The sequence below is a fragment of the Colias eurytheme genome, chromosome 1, assembly GCF_061535395.1.
Source record: "Colias eurytheme isolate Ceu_HAF_F1 chromosome 1, ilColEury1 Martin Lab GWU primary, whole genome shotgun sequence".
Classification (NCBI taxonomy): Eukaryota; Metazoa; Arthropoda; class Insecta; order Lepidoptera; family Pieridae; genus Colias; species Colias eurytheme.
Window position 1 is genome coordinate 2,331,168 of NC_142980.1, and position 22,283 is coordinate 2,353,450.

Here is a 22,283-nt window from a genome sequence, read left to right on the forward strand (position 1 = left end):
TTAGGAAGGGTAAAGATTTCTCACAAAAGCGCACGTTGGGGGCCCGCTTGGCGCGGGGACCCCGTATAATTGATACGGCAGATACGGCGGTAGCTACGCCCCTGGCCTTTTTACTAATAATTCACCATTAGCCAATAATTCGTCCTTCCGTAAGACCTGATATACTTACACGCAAAATTTAATAAAAAACAGTCCAGTCATTTGGGAGGAATTTGGTTACATAAGTTTTATACTTAAGGCTATAATATTATAAGAAGTCTTCTATCGTAGGTACAGTATTAATACTTTTTATTATAAATTTAGTTATGTTAAATCTATAAATTCCGTGGTCATTTTTGTAGTTAATATAAGAATCGGTGGAGGGCCTTTCTGGAGTCTATCACTGAATTTCTTCATGAACCAGTCTACTGCGTTCGTTGATAATTTCAATTGACTTCTCTCATCTGAAGATACAGACACATTTAATGTTCCATCCTTAATGTTGTCTTCTCTTAATTTTATATTGTCATAGCTTGTTGTTAAGTTAAAAAATTGGATAGTGGTAGGTTTTGGTGATGAAACAGGTTTAAAACTGTCAACCACAGTCGAATCCTTTGTCGATAAAATTCTGTTTGGTTTTCCAGTTACCGTCGAAAAGGTGCTACGGCTCGTAGTAATTATCTTTGGATTTGTTCTTTTCGTCGTTTTAAATGAAGCTTCGATTATTTTCGGTGGTTTTGTAGATTTTGTTGTGCTAGTTTTTTTGCTTGTCGTAGTTTTGGTTTTTGGAAGTATCTTTTTCGGCGTGGGACTTGTATGTGATACTGATAGTTTTGATGATAATTTTAATTTTAATTTTGTTTTAAATCGTTTTGTCCCTATTGATATATTCTGTACCCTCGCTGTGGTGTTTGTGGTTTTTGTTGTAATAACTTTGGATTGGTATCTTGAGCACGATTTAGAATTATGTTTACACGAACTATTTCCTTTTTTACTTGATGATTTAGTAGTCGCCTTTTGTTTATTTTTAGTTGCCTTATATTCTCTACTGAGTTTATTGTTAATACTTGTTTTATTTTTTGTATTTTTCAAAGTCTTCTCTTTATTTTGCCTTGCAATATTTTTTAAGGAGTGTAAATTGTTGGATTTATGTGTTAGTCTTTTCGTTTTACTTCGAAATGATATTTGTTTGTGTAAAGCTCTTTTTCGTTTTGTTAATGTAGCAGTTTTCAGTTGTGATTTCGTTTTGATAAACTTAACTTTATCGTACCTCATAACTGACATTATCCAAGGGATCACTGGACCAACCGATATAAATACCCTCTGCAAATTACAAATATTTTGTTTATCAGAAATACCTATGACCTTTTCTCCAATAAATAATGGTATTCCCTCGAATGCACAGTTGGTGCTCTTCATTACAGATGTACAAATATAATATCCTCCCGTATTTTTCATTTCATATTCACAGAATTTTAATATCATGTCTTGGGTCGTATAATATGCTCCTCCTGTCACAATAGGCATTGATGTTTTTAATCCTATTACGGATTCCATTTCGACGGACAGCAATCTCACATATTTATTAAAATATGTATTTGAATGTATTTTCAATATCGCAATTTTATTAGCTTGAGGTTTATTTATTTGGATAAAAAATTTTACATGCGGATATTGGAATACTTTTACGATACCGATTTTGGTTTTGTTAATTATGATAGATTCGCAGGATCTAGCGCAAGACGATGTTGTCAAAATATTGTGGTTATTTAAAACGGCCCCGAAACAATTAGTCTTCTTTGTTTCGTTACAATATAAATTGACTATTGAGTTTGGGTGAAACCCAGATCCGACTTCCAAATATAAATAAAATAAAGCACAATACACAAAATACATTTCAATTTATTTAAGTCATAAATTATTATATAATATGATTGAAGTTATTTATTTTTTATAGCGTATTATTATGTTTTGTGCAGATGATTACGTAATATTTCTATGTATCTACCCATAGAATCGAGTTGTTTAGTTATTATTTTGCGATTGTGTTGATTATTACTAGTTAGACAAATTATTTTTGATTTATGTTTAAATACATTAAGCTGGTTGATCTGTACATAACCTTTATTTAGCCTTTATTTAATATGTAGGTATACATTTTTTACATACCTACCTAGTCTTTAGTGAAGTGGTAATATTGTATTTCTTTGCATTTGTTAAAAATAACGTAGTAATGTACTTGTTTATACATCAAAGTTTATACTGATATATTTTTCTAATATAATATTATCTCATTTAATATATCTACTTAGAAAACGTAAAGAAATTATTTAAATTAGTATACAAACTGCACATAGTAGTTATTTTGGTAAAATATAAACCCTGCTAGAAATTGCTATTAAATTCAGCTAGGAGAATATTTTTTTAGTTGAATGTGAATTTCATCTTATTGCGAATTTTGCTCAGACTAGTCACACTGAACTTATTTATTCATTTATTAAAAAATACAGATAGATAGGTACTATTTATGTTTGTGATAATAATGTATACTAGTTTTATTTTTTAGGACATAGGTACGGCAATGTTGAAACTTATTTAATAAATTAAGTACAAAAAAAAAAACATCAACTTTAACAATTATGTTCCCTTCACTGTAGTTACGAGCAAATTAATTTTGTAGGTACATTCACTAAAGTGAGTTTTCCCAAAGGGCAAACAAAAATAAACAATGAAAGATCAAAGAACAGATTACAGAAGAGCGATATTCAAACAGGAATCAATTCCAAATCCATCCGATTGACGCTAACCTAAATCGAGGAGTTATAAATTATAGACATAAACGTTAAATACGTTATTAGTTAAATACATTGAAATTGTGCCAATGTGTAATGACCTTAGCGCTCGGCGCCGGCGCCGTGAACATTCCAAGCAATCCTAAGAAAAGTGCATAAGCATTAAGACGTCACGCGCGCTTGCCTCGAAATAGAGGCATTTCATTCATAAACAATGCCTATCAAACTTACTATCAGTCGTCATTAGGGCTGTCTCTCGCAGACTTTTCCTTACAAAATATTCGTATATTTAGGTTCCATAAACAATAAATAATTGTTGGAATTCCAACAATTGCAACTTTGAAGTTATAGATATTTTTAATGTGATCAAATAATAGGAAGTTTATTTGATTTAAAGATAAATGGACTGTAATGTGAATAATTAAATTAGATATTTTTCATAAAGGCATATAACTAATAATTGTTGTTTTGCTATGTTATTGTGCTGGTCTTGCTGTCTGAATTCTAGATTTTAACTATTCTGGACTTCGAAAGTAATACCAATAAAGCTTGTATACGTAGTATATTATTATATTACTAGCGGTCCGCCCCGGCTTCGCCCGTGGTACATATTTACGTTTTCTCTACATAAAAACCATCCTCGTACTTCAAGGAATATAATAAAAAAAGAATTATCGAAATCGGTTCAGCCGTTCTCGAGTTATGCGCTTACCAACACATTTTGCGATTCATTTTTATATATAAGATTATTGTCTGTGATAAAGCTGACTGAGATCTAATGCTGTTGATTGTTGACAACAATTGTAATGGCAAGTGCGTAATGGGATAGCGTTTGTCACATACCTACTACGGTTAGAATATTGTACCTACAAGACTGCAACGCATCAATTGTTCAGTATATGGCATACCTAGGTTTATAATATTTAAAAACATGCATCTCGCAGCCCTAGCATCAACGCATTACAGTTAAATTACTCGGGAATTCGATATTATGGCTCGCAATTCGATAAATCAAGATAACACAGATCAAGCATGCGGATGGGCAACATTAAAATGCCAGTAATGTGCCAACTTCAATTGCAATCAGCTAATAGTTATATTAAGAAGCGTCTGACGTCGCTTTTGCGTATTGGAAACAGGTGAAATTGCTGTACATTCCACAACTGATATTTCATATTATGCCTCCATTCATCTTGTACGTACTCTGTACAGTGTACCTACAGTGTACACGCAATGAACGGATTAGAGTTTATTTATAACGATGTTCCTCAATGAAATGATCGATATATTTTGAGAGTCAGAAATATTTATAAATGATTAAGCAGTTACATTTATGAAAGATGTGATTCTGGCTTCTGTTAACGTATCTATGTATTTTATTGGTGTGATTTTTGCCGTGTACAATGTGTGTTTTATTTATTTTTGGGTAAAGGGAGAAATTAATTTAAGAAATTAATTTTTAGTAATATTTTGCATTGGTTAGCCACAGAGCTCAGTCGAAAAAGTTCTGTTCAAGACTAGACGAGCATGCATGATGCAAACATAGCAATTCGTAATTACTAAAATATTATATATATTTTTCACTTTTTTACTACAATTAATAATTCACTAGATCGCTGTTTCAATCGGTTCAACATAATTATTATTATAGGAAAAATACAAAATAGTAATTTACGTACCTAATAGTAATATGTACTTAATAGATAGTATTATGTATTACTATATATTACTAGCGGTCCGCCCCGGCTTCGCCCGTGGTACCTACCTACATGTTTTTAAACTATCCTATCTCTCAAGTTGGATCGAACTGCACATGATGTGCGACTTTTATTATAATCGGTTGAGTGGTTTAGGAGTCCATCGAGGACAAACATTTTGACACGAGATTTATATAGGTATATTAAGATATAAGTATCTATTATATTATCATCTGTGATAATGACGTGGTAATAGCTTACGATAATATTTAAAGTGTATATCGAATGGTTTAATGTGTAGATAAACGTCTATTTAATATTCTGTTCTCGTCTTTAACTTACATGAACTCATGAATAGACATGAATATTGAATATATACAGCAAGGTTAATGAATACCTATTCCAAGTCAGAATTAATTTATTGTGATAATTAAAATCATTATATGATGTAAATTCTTGAATTTTTAAGATTCTTAACATTAAACCTTTTATAAAAACATCTTAACTATTTAAATATGATTAATTGTTTCATAATATGATTAATGTATGAATGTTTATAGGACAACTAATAAGGAAACAATGCAATTAAAGTAGATAAGTGCATAATTTCAAGTCAATTGATAAGTGTCAGAACGTTGTAAATGATTAGATTTTTAAATAAATTATGAGTTAATATTTAAATAAAACATGATTTTTTTGGATAGTCATTTATTTGCATCCAAAATTAAAAGTTACAGTCGTCGTTACATAGCGTTAAATTTACAATACTTTGAACTGAGGTGTTCCGTAAGTTTCGTGTGGAACACCTTGACTAGTGGAGACTAAACTTGATCCAGCTTGGTTGGCAGATAAGTTGCTCACTGTAGTTGGTTCGTATAAATCGGCTAACGAGGATCCGCTGGCAGATGATAAACCGTTTGAACCAGAAACACCGCTTCCAGTTCCGAAAGAGGAGACTGTTGAGCCAAATCTGTTGGAAGCTAATCCAGATCCAACGTTACCAGTGTAAGTACCGAAGCTTACGCTTGGCTTTGGCGTGTAGTAGGAAGAACCAGTGCCTTGACCACTGCTGCCGAAAGAATATTTAGATGATCCAAAGCTGCTGCCTGAACCTAATGAAGAACCAGAGTACACAGCAGGCTTTGTGTTATAGAAGGATGAACTCTTTTTTGAAGAAGAGTCATAGTTGTATACTGATCCACTGCCAGATCCACTAGCACCAGATAATCCACTTCCAGAGCTAAAGCTTGATGATGATGAGTATTTGTTGGATCCTGATGATGATCCCAGGTTACTTAATCCAGAACCGCTGTTGACGCCGAAAGATACAGCGGGTTGAGCAGTGTAATAACCTGAGCCGAAGTTACTACCTTGATTTGCGCTCTCACCGCTGATTGATCCAGTTCCGCTGTTTGACCCAAAGGAAGCACCTGAACTTGATCCTAATCCTGAGCTTGAACCTGAAACAAAGGACGAGCTTGAGTCTTCGCTGCTTGACGCAGAGCTAGAACCACTCTTGGAGTCCGATGCAGATCCTGAGTTAGATTCTAGACCACTTGCTTTGTTAGATTCTAAAACATTTCCTGCGCTAGATTCTAAACCACTTGCTGTGCTGGATTCTACATCACTTCCTGAACTAGATTCAAACCCAGCTACAGAGGAACTGCTTGAAATTTTTGAATCATTTTCATTAGTGTTTGATTCTGCGCCAAATCTGTTGTTAATCTTCTCTTGATCTTCTTCGTCCTCGCTAGAGCTGACGACGCTAGCTACAGTTGAAACGCTTGAGCTGGGTGTTACACTGATTACGGAAGATTCCTTATTATACAATGAAGATCCAAAGCTAGAAGCGGAACCAGTACTAGAACCAATATTATTAGAGGATAACTTGTTTACAGTTATTAAACCGGATCCTTTATTTGAGTTTGATTGAAGACTGACAGCTGATGGCGATTCACTTACTGAAGAAAATTTATCTCCAAAAGAAGAGGATACTGCACCTGAGTTTGATGAGCTGCTTACGGATGATTGGGACGATCCGATCAAGGAGTCAAGTGATCCAGAGCTGGATTCATCAATACCCTGGTTAGTCGAGCCTACGATGGTGTACGGGGATCCTTGACCGGAACCTACGTTGAAGTTTTCAAAGGAGGCTTTTATACCACCCTTGTTATAATCACTAACAATGTTATCAATAAGAGCTTGAGACTCGGCCTTGTCGTTGTATTTAACGAAGAATACTTCAGGTTTGGATGGTGCCTTTGATTCGAATTGAGGAAGAGCAATGTTCTTAGCATCTTCTGGTTTCTTAACCAATACGTATACAATAGTTTTCTCTTCCTTCTGTTCTGGCACTGTGATAATTTGAGGAGCTGGAGCGGGTTGTGTTGGGGCCTTGACGAAAATGATCTTGTAGTGTTTTTGTGGTGGTGGCAGCACAATAGGTTTACGTTGGACAATTTCTGGTTCCTCGGGTGCTGACCATACGTAGAAGTGCTTAAACACTTGTGTTGGTTGGTTCGAATTTTGGATGTAATATTCGTTTTTCACGCCTGTCGAATGTTGATGTTGGTATTTACTTGCAGCTTCATAGTGACTACCAACATTGTCTAAAGCACTCGTGTCAGATGTACTTTGGAAAGTAGATTGATATTCAGTTAGTTGATGACCTGAAGATCCCACGCTGCTGACAGCTCCGGGTACATTTCCTAAAACGTTGTAATTTGAACCACTTTGTGCACCATTGTAATAACCAGAATTCAATCCTGATCCAGTGTTGTAGTTGGATCCACTGTTTGATTCGGAACCGAAAACGTTATATCCAGAACCACTTTGTGAAGCACCATTGTTGTAATAACCAGAGTTGTACTGGCCGGAGTTTGATCCAAAGGCATATTTGCTGCCTCCAGATGATCCGAAACCATTTCCAGAGCCGCTGCCGGAAGATCCAAGGTAAGCTCCTGACTGGTAACGATTGTTTAATGCACCAGATCCTAAACCAGATGAGGAGCTGCTTGAGCTGTATTTGCCGCTGTTGGACGAGCCTTGAACATAACCAGAACCGGTTTGGTATCCGGTTCCAGAAGAGCTAGCTCCAATGGTAGACAAGGTTGCAGCATTGCCTGCATTGTATTTTCCAGAGTTGGAGCCGAGGGCGTAGCCGTTCTGGTAGCCACTACCGATGCCTCCCAAAGAGCCGCTGCCTCCGGAGCTGTAGGAGTTTGAGCCACTCGAGTAGCTGGAGCCTGATTGGTAGCCAGAGCCGGACAGCCCGCTGTTGTATTGACCGCTTCCTAATTGGTATGTAGGCAAGCCGAACGACGGCGCTTTGTATTGGTAGCCTTGGTTGACATCAGCAACCACAGCTCCAAGAGCGACTGCGAGCACCTGAAACAACGAAAAGAACATTTAAAATAATTACGTTAAGATATCTGTAAATTGTGATGCAGGTATGGAATAACGCAATTCACGTATAAAAATATCAATGGAACTTTTTTTTTATTATATTGGAGAAATTACTAACATTTAGTTTGTATTTTGCGCTTATGTTTCAGATATATCTCTTCTACAAATATTGAATTTAGGGCCGACTAGGGCGAACTAGTTAGATGTACCTACGTTTTCACGTATCTTTAGGCAAATTAAATTTTTAACAATGTATACAACCGCAAATGTCACGGATGTATATTTTTTGAAGATATAATTAATTGAAATAAAATTCAGTGTCAATGAGTTCCGGTGAATATGAATCGATTCACACATTTGTTCACACAGATTGTTTACACCTGACTTTTTGTCCTCGAAGTACACTGTTTTTTCCGATTGAAATTGTATCAATTTGTTAAAAATCATTTAAGTAGGACATAGGTAATTAACTATTTTTACATAGATATAAGTCCTAGGTCAGAACCGGATACCTAAGTGTCACCACTGCCTAAAAATCTAATGTCGTTATGTTTAAAATGCATCATTTTATTAACCGACATCAAAAATAAGGAGGAAGTTATCAATTCGGCCGGTATATCTTTTTTTATGTATGTACAATAAGTTTTAACCAAGGATTGAAAAATCAGTCCTTAATGTAGTTTTTTTTATACCCCTATTGCGTACCTAACGCGTGCACTTGTAAATCTCATTTCAAAAAACGCACTGATATTATAACTATTTAAAAAGCGCATATTGTATAGTGTTATATTATTTGTGGTAAAAGATGTGTGTGTTTATGGTCAGTTCAAGGTGGGTCTCGGTGAGGTTTGGACATTGCGCAACCCATGTCTCAGAGCATTGAACTTCACTGTAATAACATGGGCTAAATTACGACTCCAATGCACACATTGAAGCGAAAGTTAAAATACGTAAATTAATGTCTTGTTTTCCTTCACGTTCAGAAACCTATCGTTTATGTATGTTATTGGCATTACCTCCTTTTGTCATAGTAGGAAAATGTTTGTGATGAGATAAAGATAGATGGAATTTTGAAATACATATCTAGATTCTAGATACTTTCTTACAGTTACAGTCTAGTTATTTGTAATTATAACAAAGGTTTGTAACGTTTTCTTTGTTTACGGCGATTATTAAGGATCGGAAACTCTAATAGTTACGTTTTTTATTCTTACATAGTTACGTATGTATATTTTGTTGTTAAGTTTTACATTAGTTTTACAATTTTTATCCATAATTGAATTAAAGTTACCAAATACCAAATGTATCTTATTATAATATGTAATCGAATATTGATTATGATTTATTGCAATTTTATATGCAACTAGCATTCCGCCCGCGGCTTCACCCGCGCAGTCAAAGAAAAACCCGCATAGTTCCCGTTCCCGTTGGATTTTCGTGATAAAACCTATCCTATGTCCCGGGGTAAAAAGTAGCCTATGTCCTTTCTCGGGTATCAAAATATCTCTATACCAAATTTCGTGCAAATTGGTTCAGTAGTTAAGGCGTTATTGAGTAACAGACAGACAGACAGAGTTACTTTCGCATTTATAATATTAGTATGGATTTTTATGCACCCACGCATAATTATCTTTATGCAGCTATAAATTTGTCTATATTAAGGAAGGATTAGTTCAATTTTTGTATAAATATTTTTGTACATGTTTTATATATTTTTTCGTTTGTGTTATTTTTTTAAATTAAAAACTAACCGGTTGACCCTGCGCGTTTGTTATTGATGGTAATGATTTTTTTTTCTGAAAATCTATACAATGTTTTATTATCCCCATTATTAAGTAAAATTGAAATCTTTTGCCAAACTAACGTTTCGTCCAATCGATTGAGTATATCTTTTAAACTACGCAACGGATTTTGATGCGTTTTTTGTAATAGATAGAGTGATTCAAGAGGAAGGTTTTAGACTTTAGTAGGTATATAATTTACTAGCGACCCGCCCCGGCTTCGCACGGGTGCAAACGCTACGTCCCGCAATTTTTAAATCTGTAATATCTTCGAAAATATTCACTTAAATCATACGGTGTAAAGGGCCATGAAGATCTATCTTAAATGAACAATGTATTCAAGGTATTTAATTGGTTAAGGATTATTGCTGTATTGGTTAAAATCGCATCGAAAATTAGCCATTATTTGTCGTAAAAAGTAAATGACAAAAAAAAGTTATTGTGGGTTATCCATAAGAGATAGACATATACCATCGCGGACTTTTCTGTAGACCTTTTCAATGTGTATAATACTTAGTACATTATTTTGATAAAACTCGTAGGGTTCAGCCTGCGTTTGCAATGTAAGCGGAAAAAAATGTAATTATTTACGACATCACATTAGAAACCTCTAAAATAACAGTACTTCTCCACTATTTAATGGATGTTATTATACATATAAACCTTCCTCTTGAATCACTCTATCTATTAAAAAAAACCGCATCAAAATCCGTTGCGTAGTTTCAAAGATTTAAGCGTACAAAGGGACATAGGGACATAGGGACATAGGGACAGGGAAAGCGACTTTGTTTTATACTATGTAGTGATGATGATAAGGGTTTAGACAAAGCGGGCGAAGCCGCGGGCGGTAAGCTAGTAAAATATAAATGTAATTTCATCAGTCATTTGAAATGTATACATATTTTACGAATAATATTACCGACTTTCTTGTGTGTGTATAAATGAGTAATTTTATTTATGTTTATGTACTTACACGATTATACACACACTATGAAAAATTAAGGGAAGGAGGTTCATGCGGAAGTAATTTATAATAAAAGAACGTCGTTGATATTTTATATAAAGGTTTTTCCCCATTCTCAAAAGGGCTAAGTGACCACAGACAACAATTATTTATCGGGCAATTACCACAGACGATATATTTATTGCCGCCATAAAGTATAAACCATATCGGTGATTTCCGAAATTTTAAATATTTCAATTTTCAACAACAATGTGACCAAGGCCAATTTAATAATTCATTAAGTTTATTGCTGTCTCAATATGCAAAATGTTTTCGTGTTTTCGGGTGGAAATTAAATAGGAAATAGATATTATGAAGCTTGTTAAACGTACATTATTCTCGTGTGTCAGACTGTAGACTGCAATATTAGGAAGTTTACTATGATCCTGGTGGATTTGCGTTATTGTAATTTTTGATTTATTATTTACCCTGATACTTCGAGATTTTCGAAATGTAGGTAGTAATTTTCTGGGCCACTTACTTTTTATGGGCATCTTTCCCTAGCCTGAGTCCAAGTTTAAACAGATTATTCACAATAATATTTCGCCATCCCCGGAGAATAACTGCTATTACCTTAGTTTTAATGTGATGCGATTTTTGGAATCTACGTAGCACAGAGCACTAATAAACAATCTACGTAGCGTAATACATCTATACCTACATTTTTATTGTAATTTTTCTCCTCTTATTCACAAAGTTATTAAATATTACAATAATATTCACTGTATTAGTATATACTAGAAAAAGAAATATAGGTAATGATAGTGAAAAAGTTTCTTTACTCTTTATGTGATAATAACTTTTACAATCCATACTTTATTATTATAAATGCGAAAGTAACTCTGTATCTGTCTGTCTGTTACTCGATCACGCCTAAACTACGGAACCAATTTTCATGAAATTTGGTATGGAGATATTTTGATACCCGAGAAAGGACATAGGTTACTTTTTATCCCTTGAAAATGACGCAATCCCGGAAATCCCACCGGGACTATGCGGGTTTTTCTTCTGTTTGTAATTCTTAAAAATTATTTTTAAACATAATAAAAGGATAATAAATTATCTACTATCGAGCCTTTTCTCAGATAGTACGCGTACTTAGCGTGCGTCACAACGTTGTCGAGCTGTATGAAGTTATACCTAGTACCGCGTAGTACACAACTACGCGTCATAGTGCGGCATCACGTAGGCGCTTTGATGCGCGCTACGCGTTCTATCTGGCAAAGCCTTTAGTGGCCACCATTTGTAATAATGTACTCTATGGTGGCCACTACCCCAATTACCAATTAGGTACCGATCTTTTGTAGACTTAAAATCGTAGCTATGCTCTTTTCTTGAACGGTCTTATTTCGTAATCGGGTTATTTTATATACATATAATTTTTATTTATCGTATCTTACAATTTTTTAAAGTGAAACTTTTATTACATCGTCTCAAACTTTTTGGTCTGTGTAGCGCATGTCGCGTGTATCGCGGCTGCCGAGTAGGTATACCTACTCGGCATCCAACCGTCACGCGACATGCGCTACACAAAGCAGTGTTCGGAACCGTTCGAACAGTTTCACTTTTACCGTGGTTTCATAAAACCACACAACATTTTTTTTTTATATTTTCGCGGTAGTTTAGCTTAGAAGTGGTTTATTTTGCCGTGATCCAGTTTTTAAGACTAGTAAGCTTCTCTTTTGAGCAATTATAGAGTTTCTTGCAGGCTCATCTCTGTAAAAACTGCTTGTCGCACCGTGACCGCGGTGTTAGGTAAATGCAAAATTACTATCGGTCGGTATTTTGTTGCTAGATCTGCTTTGTCTATTTTTAGTTAATTTGGGTTTTATTACAATACTTATTTCCGCAAATTATATAATTTTTAGTTTAAAGGCTTATACTAAAATATTAAAAAATATTCAAGTCAACCTCTTTGTTATAATTTTACAATGAGTTTTTAGTTTTTTTACGATTTAAATTTCATTCGGCTTACACACTCCTTAGATATTTTTATCGCACATTTTTTAATTGCTCCAATCAGCGCAAAAAAATTATTTTTTAAAATAAAATTAGTTTTGAAAACACGCCTTGTCAAGATAACTAATGAAATTATTTATTGTCACCGATCCTTGATAACTGCACAAAGTTTGAATTAAATCTGAACGTTTTCAACGTTCATATTTCATCGGTCAAAAATCAAAATCGAGTCTAAAGGAGTCAGTTATATTTGTATACAAACTTATGAAGATATAAAAAGCATGTTAAAAAACAAACACATAATTACAATGAGATGTTAGTGATAACTGATAAGGATCCATAATCTAAATCGGGTGTAGGTATTTTAAACTAAGACACTGTTACGAGATTTTTAGATTTTCTTAATAGCACATAATATTATTGCCTCTTTATCAAATCGGTTAAATAGTTCACATATTATGTAATTAAAATAATTATTAAAATTAAACCATTAGTAGGTAACCCAAAAAAATATCTTATTTCTTTATCAGTGAAACAAAAATTTTAAAGCAGGTAACATTTATATTATTGTTACAGCTAGAAGAAAAAACAAAATTAAATTCGCTTAGCAATTACCGTCGCGGTTCGATCACAAATGAAATATATCACTGAAAACTGTTACATAATATCTAAACTTAAACTAAAATATGCACGCTAAATATTATCTATGGTACATAAATTGGTTACACTGAAACACACATACCGACAGTTAATTTAAAAAATAAACACTACAAAGTTAGCGCAGATTAAATATTGAAAAAAAAAGTAATTGTCAAATGTCAAACACAATACCACAGATAATATTTAGTATGTAACTGAGAAAAGAATAGTTACGCACCCAGATAGTAAACATCTTGAGGGTCACAGACGAATACCGACCCGTGAATGTTGTTTGTGTGTCGAAATCCAACTTATATAGAGATCTGGTGCTCATCTCAAGTACAAGGTCATGAGGAACCGGTAACGAAAGCTCTCGCCGTGAAAATGCAACGAAATTAGTGACATCTATTATCTAACACTGTGCTTTAGGCAATTACGCAATGGAGAATATTTCGTTATGTTATAACTTGTTGATAGGTTAGAAGTTAGATATTTTAGGCAGGACCATACTGATATTATGGTAAAGCCTGAGCTTTACATTGTTATTGATAAAATAACAATGTAAAGCTCAGGCGATTAAAGTTTCGGAATCTTTGAAATTTTATAGAAATAATAAAATAATTTGGAAAATCCAAAAGTGCACGCCTCATAATTTTTTTTTAATAATTATTTATTAATTATTATTTTTGTTTATTTAATAACAATTAAACCACATCGAATCAGACCCTGAAAAATGAAAGGGTTCTATTCCTGAGCATACTCAAGCGTAAGAGAAAAAAAAAGACTCGATTAGTAAAGTATTTCGGTCGCTATCGTGTTAACAAGAAAAAGGATCCGCACATACAGACACACGGACGTCCAAGACAGAACTTTTTTAAACTGTTTTTTAACTAGTTTAAATAACAAAAATGACATCAAAAATATCATGAACGTTAAAAATAGTGTTTTTTCTTAATATGTGTGTGTATGTATTATCTTACAAGTGCAATGTATGATACATAAAGACATTTTAAGTTTGAAAAATCAGATGTTTTGCGCGAAGTGACAGTAGTACCCACCTCAACGCTTCGCTTATGAGGCGTGCAATAAGTTAATCATTACTTAATATAAGAAATTTGAAAATATTTATAAATAGTTTTTAAAGACAATAAAAATAATAATATTGGTAATTGGTATTTTATAAATTATTGGGTACCTACCTATATTAAACTTAATCTTCTAATAGTTCGTAATACCACAGCCTGAGTTAGACCAAACATCTGTGAGAGATTTTAAAATATTTTTTCGATAAAAAAGGAATATTCTGTATATTCATCAAGGTGACTTCTTCGCATTTGTTTTAACTCATAATATGTACCTATAGTCCAAATACTTATTGATCTTATTCGAACGTGGAACATGGAACATTTGTTTTAAGTGCTTGTTATTTTTGAGGATCTTTATAATGGGATATATTTTATGGACTTGAGATGAAAATAATATTTGCACAAAATATTTCCAAATATTTTAAAGCACTTTGTGTGACTATAGATTATAATACACATATATTTTGAAAAAAAAAGAAGGGATTCGAAATGATATAAGTTAACTCTCAAGCATATGATGTAACTTTTATATCATGAATGTAGGTACAGTTTCTGACCGATATGTAAATATACATAGAAATAAAAGACATGCATAATACAATACTCTTCTGTCTTAATGCCTTATTTTTTGGTCATTCAATCCTAATCCGTTTATTAAATAAATGATACAAACGTGCACAAAAAGATTAAAGAGTTGCTCTATGGCTGTCTACTAAGCTTCAGCTACTAACTTCAACCTTAGAGTGATTTCCTTTGACCCCTTGTGGGGATGGGGCATATACAGGGTTTCACCGTCCGCGTCGGTATACTAAGCTCAAAGGAGGTTATAGTTTTGTATACCATGAATACGTTAAAATACTAATAAAATTCCAGACGCATTTTTTTTCAAATAGATGAATTTTTAAAATTCTATGTACTAAATACACCCCTAACAAGCAACTCGCCCAACTTTGCCACCCGCACGTGTGCTCTCGTTTAAGATTATGTTCTCATAGACAAAATGCTCACATTAGCGAAGCGGTATATGGCGGCTGCGCGAAGCTAGAGAAGAAAACATGGATTTTATTGTAAGGAAAATTTTTTTGACGTAAGTTTGATGTTTAAGTATTTTTAACGTGATCAGAATATGCAAAACTACAATAACACAATAACAATAATTACAAGGTTACAAGTCCCTTCGCGCTAAGTATACCAATAGTGGGACACCTGTATATTATCATAGACAAATATATATCTATCTATTTATTGGGTCCATGATATTATGCAGTCTGTATACTGATTACTGACCGACTTATTTACGATCCTACCAGACTATTTTTTTTGTCCCCTCTGGGATTCGAACCCAGAACCCCTTGCACCTTGAACTTATTCCAATAACATCAAATAATACAAAGACTAAAGAGTATGTATTTGATATTATTTTGAAACTTTTTTTACTACATTTGTGATCTTGTATGGATATCAAAAATCCATACCTTATATTATATATATTACCCCTAAGTAATTTAGTTAACCAACTTCTTAATTCATATATAATATATATATATATATATAAAACACATAACACACTAAATGGGTTTAAAAAGCTTATAAACACCTCTTCGGTTCTAAACAGTTTACTAATACGTTATTATGTTAATAAAAAAAACGATATTTCCCGCCAATGGCTGTCAGAAAATGTTATGGCCCGAAATGTTTTAATTTCAAATTAACCAAATAATTATCATGGTAACGCGAACAATCCTTGACATGAATCCTGCTATTGATGTAAAAAACTATAAAAATGTTATATACCTATATATATGTTTGTTTTACATCATCGTTTTGTAGTTGATTAAATTCTTTCTGATAAAAAAAAACTATGACGTCATTTTTTGCGGATTTGCAAAGATATCAAAATATAAGTTACAAGTAGGTTACAAATATGAAGTCATCGTTAATTCCCTATATTAGTTAATTATAATATTCAAAGCACTGGAAATGATAAAATTTTATTGCAAATCCAAATTTTCAATGTCGTTCTAAATTTTTTGTATTGAATCGAATACAAAAAATTTAGATATAGAATATAGATATACTAGAGTCTAGTGTATTGATTTGTCCTGTAATTCAATAACAGTCAGAGGCCGAGAAAATATTAAGAAATATTTGTATACTCTATGAAATATTATGTTTAATCCGGCCAATGACCTTTGATGATAAATAATTAATTAACAAAATATATGTTATCGATTTTCAATATGTTATTCTATGGATTTACATAAGAAATCCTATACTTGTTCGTACGAGTTATATTGAAATTATTAGCATATTGTAATCTGTTAATTCGATTTTATATAGTGTGATGATCTATCTAGTCACTAGTTAATCTGTTTATTAATAGAGAATATATGGATCCCGGTATAGAACGACCTTCACCCGGTTAAAGGATGAAAAGTATTTTATTTCAAATTGAATACAATATTGCAAACCATATTTTCAGACCGGAATGTACTGTAATTAACAATTTTAAAAACGTAAATTTTAAATTATTTTAATTAACAATTTAAAAATTGTACATTTTCAATTGTTATTATTTGTAAATACTATCTGGACTCTGGAGTCCGTACTTAAATTGTATGTTACTCCAAAATCAATATTTATTCATAAATCAAAACCGGGGAAATTACAGTTACTATAGAGTATAGAGTATAGATGTTCTTTTGTTACTTTTTTCATTCACTCCGCACCTAACTATTGACCCTGAGACACGCTCGTTATGGCAGAAGCTTTTTGTTCTTTATAAATGTCGGTGAAACGATTCGCTTATAATTTATATTCGCATAATATGACACGCGTAATACGCAACTGTTAATATCCTCACGGAATATAATTAATTTCTGTTAACTTTTTGCTGATCGCATCTGAATTAACGTGTAGAACTCGTATAGGTCAAAGGTGCATATCAGTTATTTGGAACTTTGACTCTGTGTTTGATGGCTATAAATTATCTTGCGAGTCCCAGGTGGATAAAATAGGAGAATTCTGTCCTATTAAAATATTAAGGAGTTGTTTTGTTACCTATTACATTATTTTCATTGGTTTTAGGTACATACTTACAGGCTAAAATTAAATAAGCAATAAGCTAAGTTGTGCCCTGCGGTTTCACCCGCATTGCTCCGCTCCTGTTGGTCTTAGGGTGATGATATATAGCCTATAACCTTCCTCGATAAATGGGCTATTTAACACCGAAATATTTTTTCAAATCGGACCAGTAGTTCCTGAGATTAGCGCGTTCAAACAAACAAACAAACAAATTCTTCAGCTTTATAATATTAGTATAGATATTTAAAAAAATCAATGAAAATTCAAACAAGTTTAACTTTTTACATTATTCTCGAAAGCGAAGTGAGTTCGAAAAATACCGAAAAAATCTGAGAAAGAAGGAATGGAGCGGTATTATAGTGATCCGGTTGGTTCGTCTGCGGCAAATATTTGTGAAGCAAACTATATTAATAATATTTCTTATTCACGGGTTTTTTTTGTTGTCCAGTCCAAGTATACGGATACAGATGCGGTGTGCGATTGACTCATTAATTTGTTTTCAATATAGGTGTATATTTTATTTTATTATTAATATAAATGTTCTTAAAAAGTATGCGAAACGGGAGTGCCAATTAGTATTGGGACAGTAAATAATATAACGAGGAAATATAATGGATTTTTTATAATGTTTTACCTATTTTCATGTTTTCATTTTATGAAATAATCATAATGTTGATCATCATCAGTCTGTCTATTTGTATAACTATAAGCTTATTATGATATAGACATCACAATAAGCTTATAGTTATACAAATGCAGTGATTTATACCTATTTCTCAAACAGCCGCACGAATATATTCCGTCCGACTCGCACTTGGCCGGTTTTTATTTTCATTTCAAAATCTACAACATTTTTCATTTCAATATCTAAGAATGAAAAAGATTCTAATATTTTTATGGAAGTACAAAAGAAATAAAAATATCAAGACGCTTCCTTTGGAGGTCCGGTTTTTTTATAGCTTGCTTTAATTAATTATAATAAGTTTATATTTTCTAGTATCAATGCATATTTTTTTAAATATTATTTTATAGTTGAATCAGACACAAATGATATGCTTATGTTGTTTAACCGTCTGTCTGTCTGTCAGTTACTTTCCTTTCCCGTAAGAAATTCCTCACAAACTTTCGCATTTATAACATGAGTAGGACGGAAAATGCACTAATTTTGAAGGTCGATGTATTTATAAGATACTAGAGGTCCGCCCCGGCTTCGCCCGTGGTACATATTTCGCAATAAAAGGTAGCCTATGTCCTTTCTCGGGTATCAAAATATCTCAATACCAAATTTCATGCAAATTGGTTCAGTAGTTTAGGCGTGATTGAGTAACAGACAGACAGACAGACAGAGTTACTTTCGCATTTATAATATTAGTATGGATACCCGGCGGCATCTTGGAATTATAATTACTTCTTCCACTTAATAATAAAAATAAAAAAAACTAAAGGTGAAGCGCGTAAATCACTCTTAGATAATAAACAGTCTCGAATTCTAATGTATTCAGATACTAGTGACCCGCCCTCAGTCACTCTAATGTTACAAAAAAAGAGCGTGTGTGCCGAGCGTGTCAGAAGTGAAACTTCTTTGGCAAGATTCAAAGATACCAAAATCGTCAATCTACTCCATGAGATGACGGTATTGCCATGACGTGACCTTGGAATTTTACTCTCAACACGCCTAAAGAAGTTTCACTTCAAAAACGATTTAGACTTAATTGCCTAATTGGTTCAGACATTGCTTGCTCTGCTTCTGTTGGTCTTAGCGTGATGATATATAGCTTAAAGCCTTCCTCGATAAATGAGCTATACTTAGAGCATTAAAGCTATCTAGCACCGAAATAATTTTTCAAATCGGACCAGTAGTTCTTGAGATTAGCGCGTTCAAACAAACAAACTCTTCAGCTTTATAATATTAGTATAGATTAAATATTATCTAATACGACAAAATTGGAATGATAGCCTGGGGTTCTTTGAGTGACCCAGCGACCCCTGTTAAAGCGTTGCGACGGAAGGTGTTTTCGACATTACCCACGGTCCTTCCCCGGGGGTCATGCTCATGGGCATCTATGCAAGATTTCCTTACGAAAAAATCATTTGAATGTCTTCAATGCACAGACAGCATACAACAACGCTTTATAATATTATAATCACGTGGAGAATATCACATAGACTTGATGATACTAGTAAATCATCAATATGAGGTCATTAACCTTTACGCGTATATACCTACACTAGTTAAATAGTTGAGAAGCAGTCGTTAGATGGGTTTGGGTGTCAAGAGTAATAATTGATTCTATATGTGTATTTTTATAACCGACGGATTTTTAAATTAATTATTCATATTATGTTTCCAAATAGTTAATCTCAAAACAATAAAAAAAAACTTTGAGTAAAGTTTTTTTTTAATATTTACAAATAATTACTTTTTGCAATTTGACGGTAACTATCGTAATAATAAATAATTAAAAGTTAAGTAATGATAAATAGTTAAAGTATAAAAATATAAATATATCAATCCTTTCTTACTATCGCTTTCTAACTATATATTAGTAGGATTTTGATGTCGAGTGAAGGCGATTTGTGATGTTTTCAAAGCTAGCATTGAATTCTTTCAAACATTTGCTTTTAAAAGATTTGGACAAAACTAATTTAAAACGTTTAAGAATTCATGAGGTGCATCTTTTAACAAATCACTTATAAAAATGTCTAATAATATACTTATCTATTATTTAAATACACACGGAAGTCTTGTATATGTATATGCAAGCATTTTATCTAATAGAGTGCAAAACAAAGGTGACCCCATATTTTAGTGCAAAATATTTTATACATATTATCAACTTGTTTTATATTAATTATTTTGCTTTTCTTTATAATGTTTGTTTAACACGTTCGCTGCGGCACAGATATATCTGTACTTTCCATTACTGCGTTACGAGTCGTTTTAAACCTTGTCCTATACCAGAGATTGTGGCGGCACGAGGCATATTAAACCCCACCGCCCGTAGGAGACCAAAATCCTTTTTTTGGCGCCAAATAAGACAAAGTATGCGGCTTTTGTCGTGATTATTATTAACAATGAGTTCATTAACCTAAATCTACCGCCGCCCGTGGTTAGATTAGTTAGTTTAGATTCTATGGGTAAAATAAAATGTGGGGTCTGATGTACCCCATACCGCACTGAACAATAGCAGTTTTTCATATAATTTAGTGATGGGAAAAGAAATATCGATTTTATTTAATTGTATTTATTTATCAAACTTATGGATGTTTTTTATTAAAACAGGCCAAACCAGAATATTGTTTGCAACCAGTGCATTCTGTGAGAATTTCCTTTACTTTTTTTGTCGGCCTCACGACTTGTTAAGAAGATTCGGAGTTTTTCGTAACATCCTACACATCTCCTCTTCTTTGATCCCTTTAAGAGATGATGTGCCTTGTTTGTTGGCTTGTTGACTTGGGCAAGAGTTAAATTTTGATGAGCCATACACCGATTGCCGGGTATTTTGGATTTGCCGCTAGTTGATTCAATGAACAAACACACTAATAGTAATCATGATTATCAACCTATTTGAAGAAAGTTACTCAACATGTCACATTCACGTTTCTATTAACGATATTTATTATAACGAGTAGTTTGAAAATTAGGTACCTGTATCCACATTCAGGTCCTTCTTTGTAAAAGCTTCAATAAGTTTTTCCACAAATAGTCTCGAATGCGTTGCACAACACTAACCGCGTGAAGCTAGCTTAGGGTGCGGTACGAGGTGCGCGGTGGTACGAGGTGTTCGCAACCTCGTTCCGCACTGTGTTAGAATTTTAATTTGTTCAGTGCGGCACGAGGTCTAAGAAACCCGGTATTAAGGTCGGTATACCATTGAACTAGGAATCAATAGCACATCTCAGATATATAGATATCACTTTCCTACACTGAACCAGATGGAAGTTATGCCTCCCGCACGACAGAGAAGTTTAAGTTTTTTCCTACGGGCGCTTGTGCACTACAAGGAATTTTACTGTCCGGCATTCCGATTTTTTACGGTCCGGTGTGGCATGAAAAAACCGATGAATTGCTTGTGCACCTGTCCGTCTTTACTCGGATCAGTGGCCAGTGCGGTACAGTACAAGGAAGTTTGGCGGTATAATGCTATCATAAATGATCGTTTTTGCATTTTACAAGAAACGAGTAAAAAATATAGAAGGTGAAATATTATATTACTTCGTTATAATAAAAAGTAAAGTAGATCTCTCCTTACGCATATACATACGGTAGCCTGGAAGAGATCGCTACCTAGCGATAAGGCCGCCGTTTGTACATATCTTTCTCTATTTTATGTTCTTTCTGTATTTGTACTTTCTTATGTGTGTGCAATAAAGTATAAAATAAATAAATAAAGTTCCGTAAGAGCACAGACTTCTCTCTCTTACTTGTATACTACGTATACAAGTAAGAGATTTAAAATGCGTGTTTCACTTATTTATTTTAATCGGTGACGAGGAGCTAAAGCTATTCCCACTTGAACTTTAACTTACCAACACTTACTTAGATAATAATTATAGGTCAATGCTTGGTCAATGTATATAAAATAACAATACCGACTTCTCAAATCTCATTGCCAGCTAAAAGAAAGTAAAACAAGAGCTTGCTTTCAATTGGCATATGCAATAAAAAGAGTAAAATCCAAGCAAGCGGGCACTCGAAAACAATTATACCTACAGCGACTCGTAAACTCAAAAAACCATCCGGAATAGGGAAAAGTAAAATGTCGGACAGTAAAATTACGTATAATGCACAAGCTAGTATATAGATTAATGGCGTGCCATACCGGACCGTAAAAAATCGGAATGCCGGACCGTAAAAT

General features: G+C 33.4%; 1 protein-coding gene across 2 annotated transcripts; it reads right to left on the reverse strand.

Annotated features, from left to right (window-relative positions):
* Positions 1–5,159: 5,159 nt before the first annotated feature.
* On the reverse strand, positions 5,160–13,536 carry LOC149910900 (uncharacterized). Of its 2 annotated transcripts, XM_090120330.1 has the most exons (3): positions 13,494–13,536; positions 6,469–7,855; positions 5,160–5,928 (listed from the first exon to the last, which is right to left on the reverse strand). In XM_090120330.1, the coding sequence occupies exons 1-3, from the start codon at positions 13,506–13,508 to the stop codon at positions 5,228–5,230; spliced, it is 2,103 nt and encodes a 700-aa protein (XP_089976456.1). In that variant the 5' UTR covers positions 13,509–13,536; the 3' UTR covers positions 5,160–5,227. The 2 variants fall into 2 exon arrangements, with proteins under 2 accessions (XP_089976456.1, XP_089976448.1); XM_090120322.1 differs by having other exon boundaries at positions 5,160–7,855.
* Positions 13,537–22,283: the final 8,747 nt, after the last annotated feature.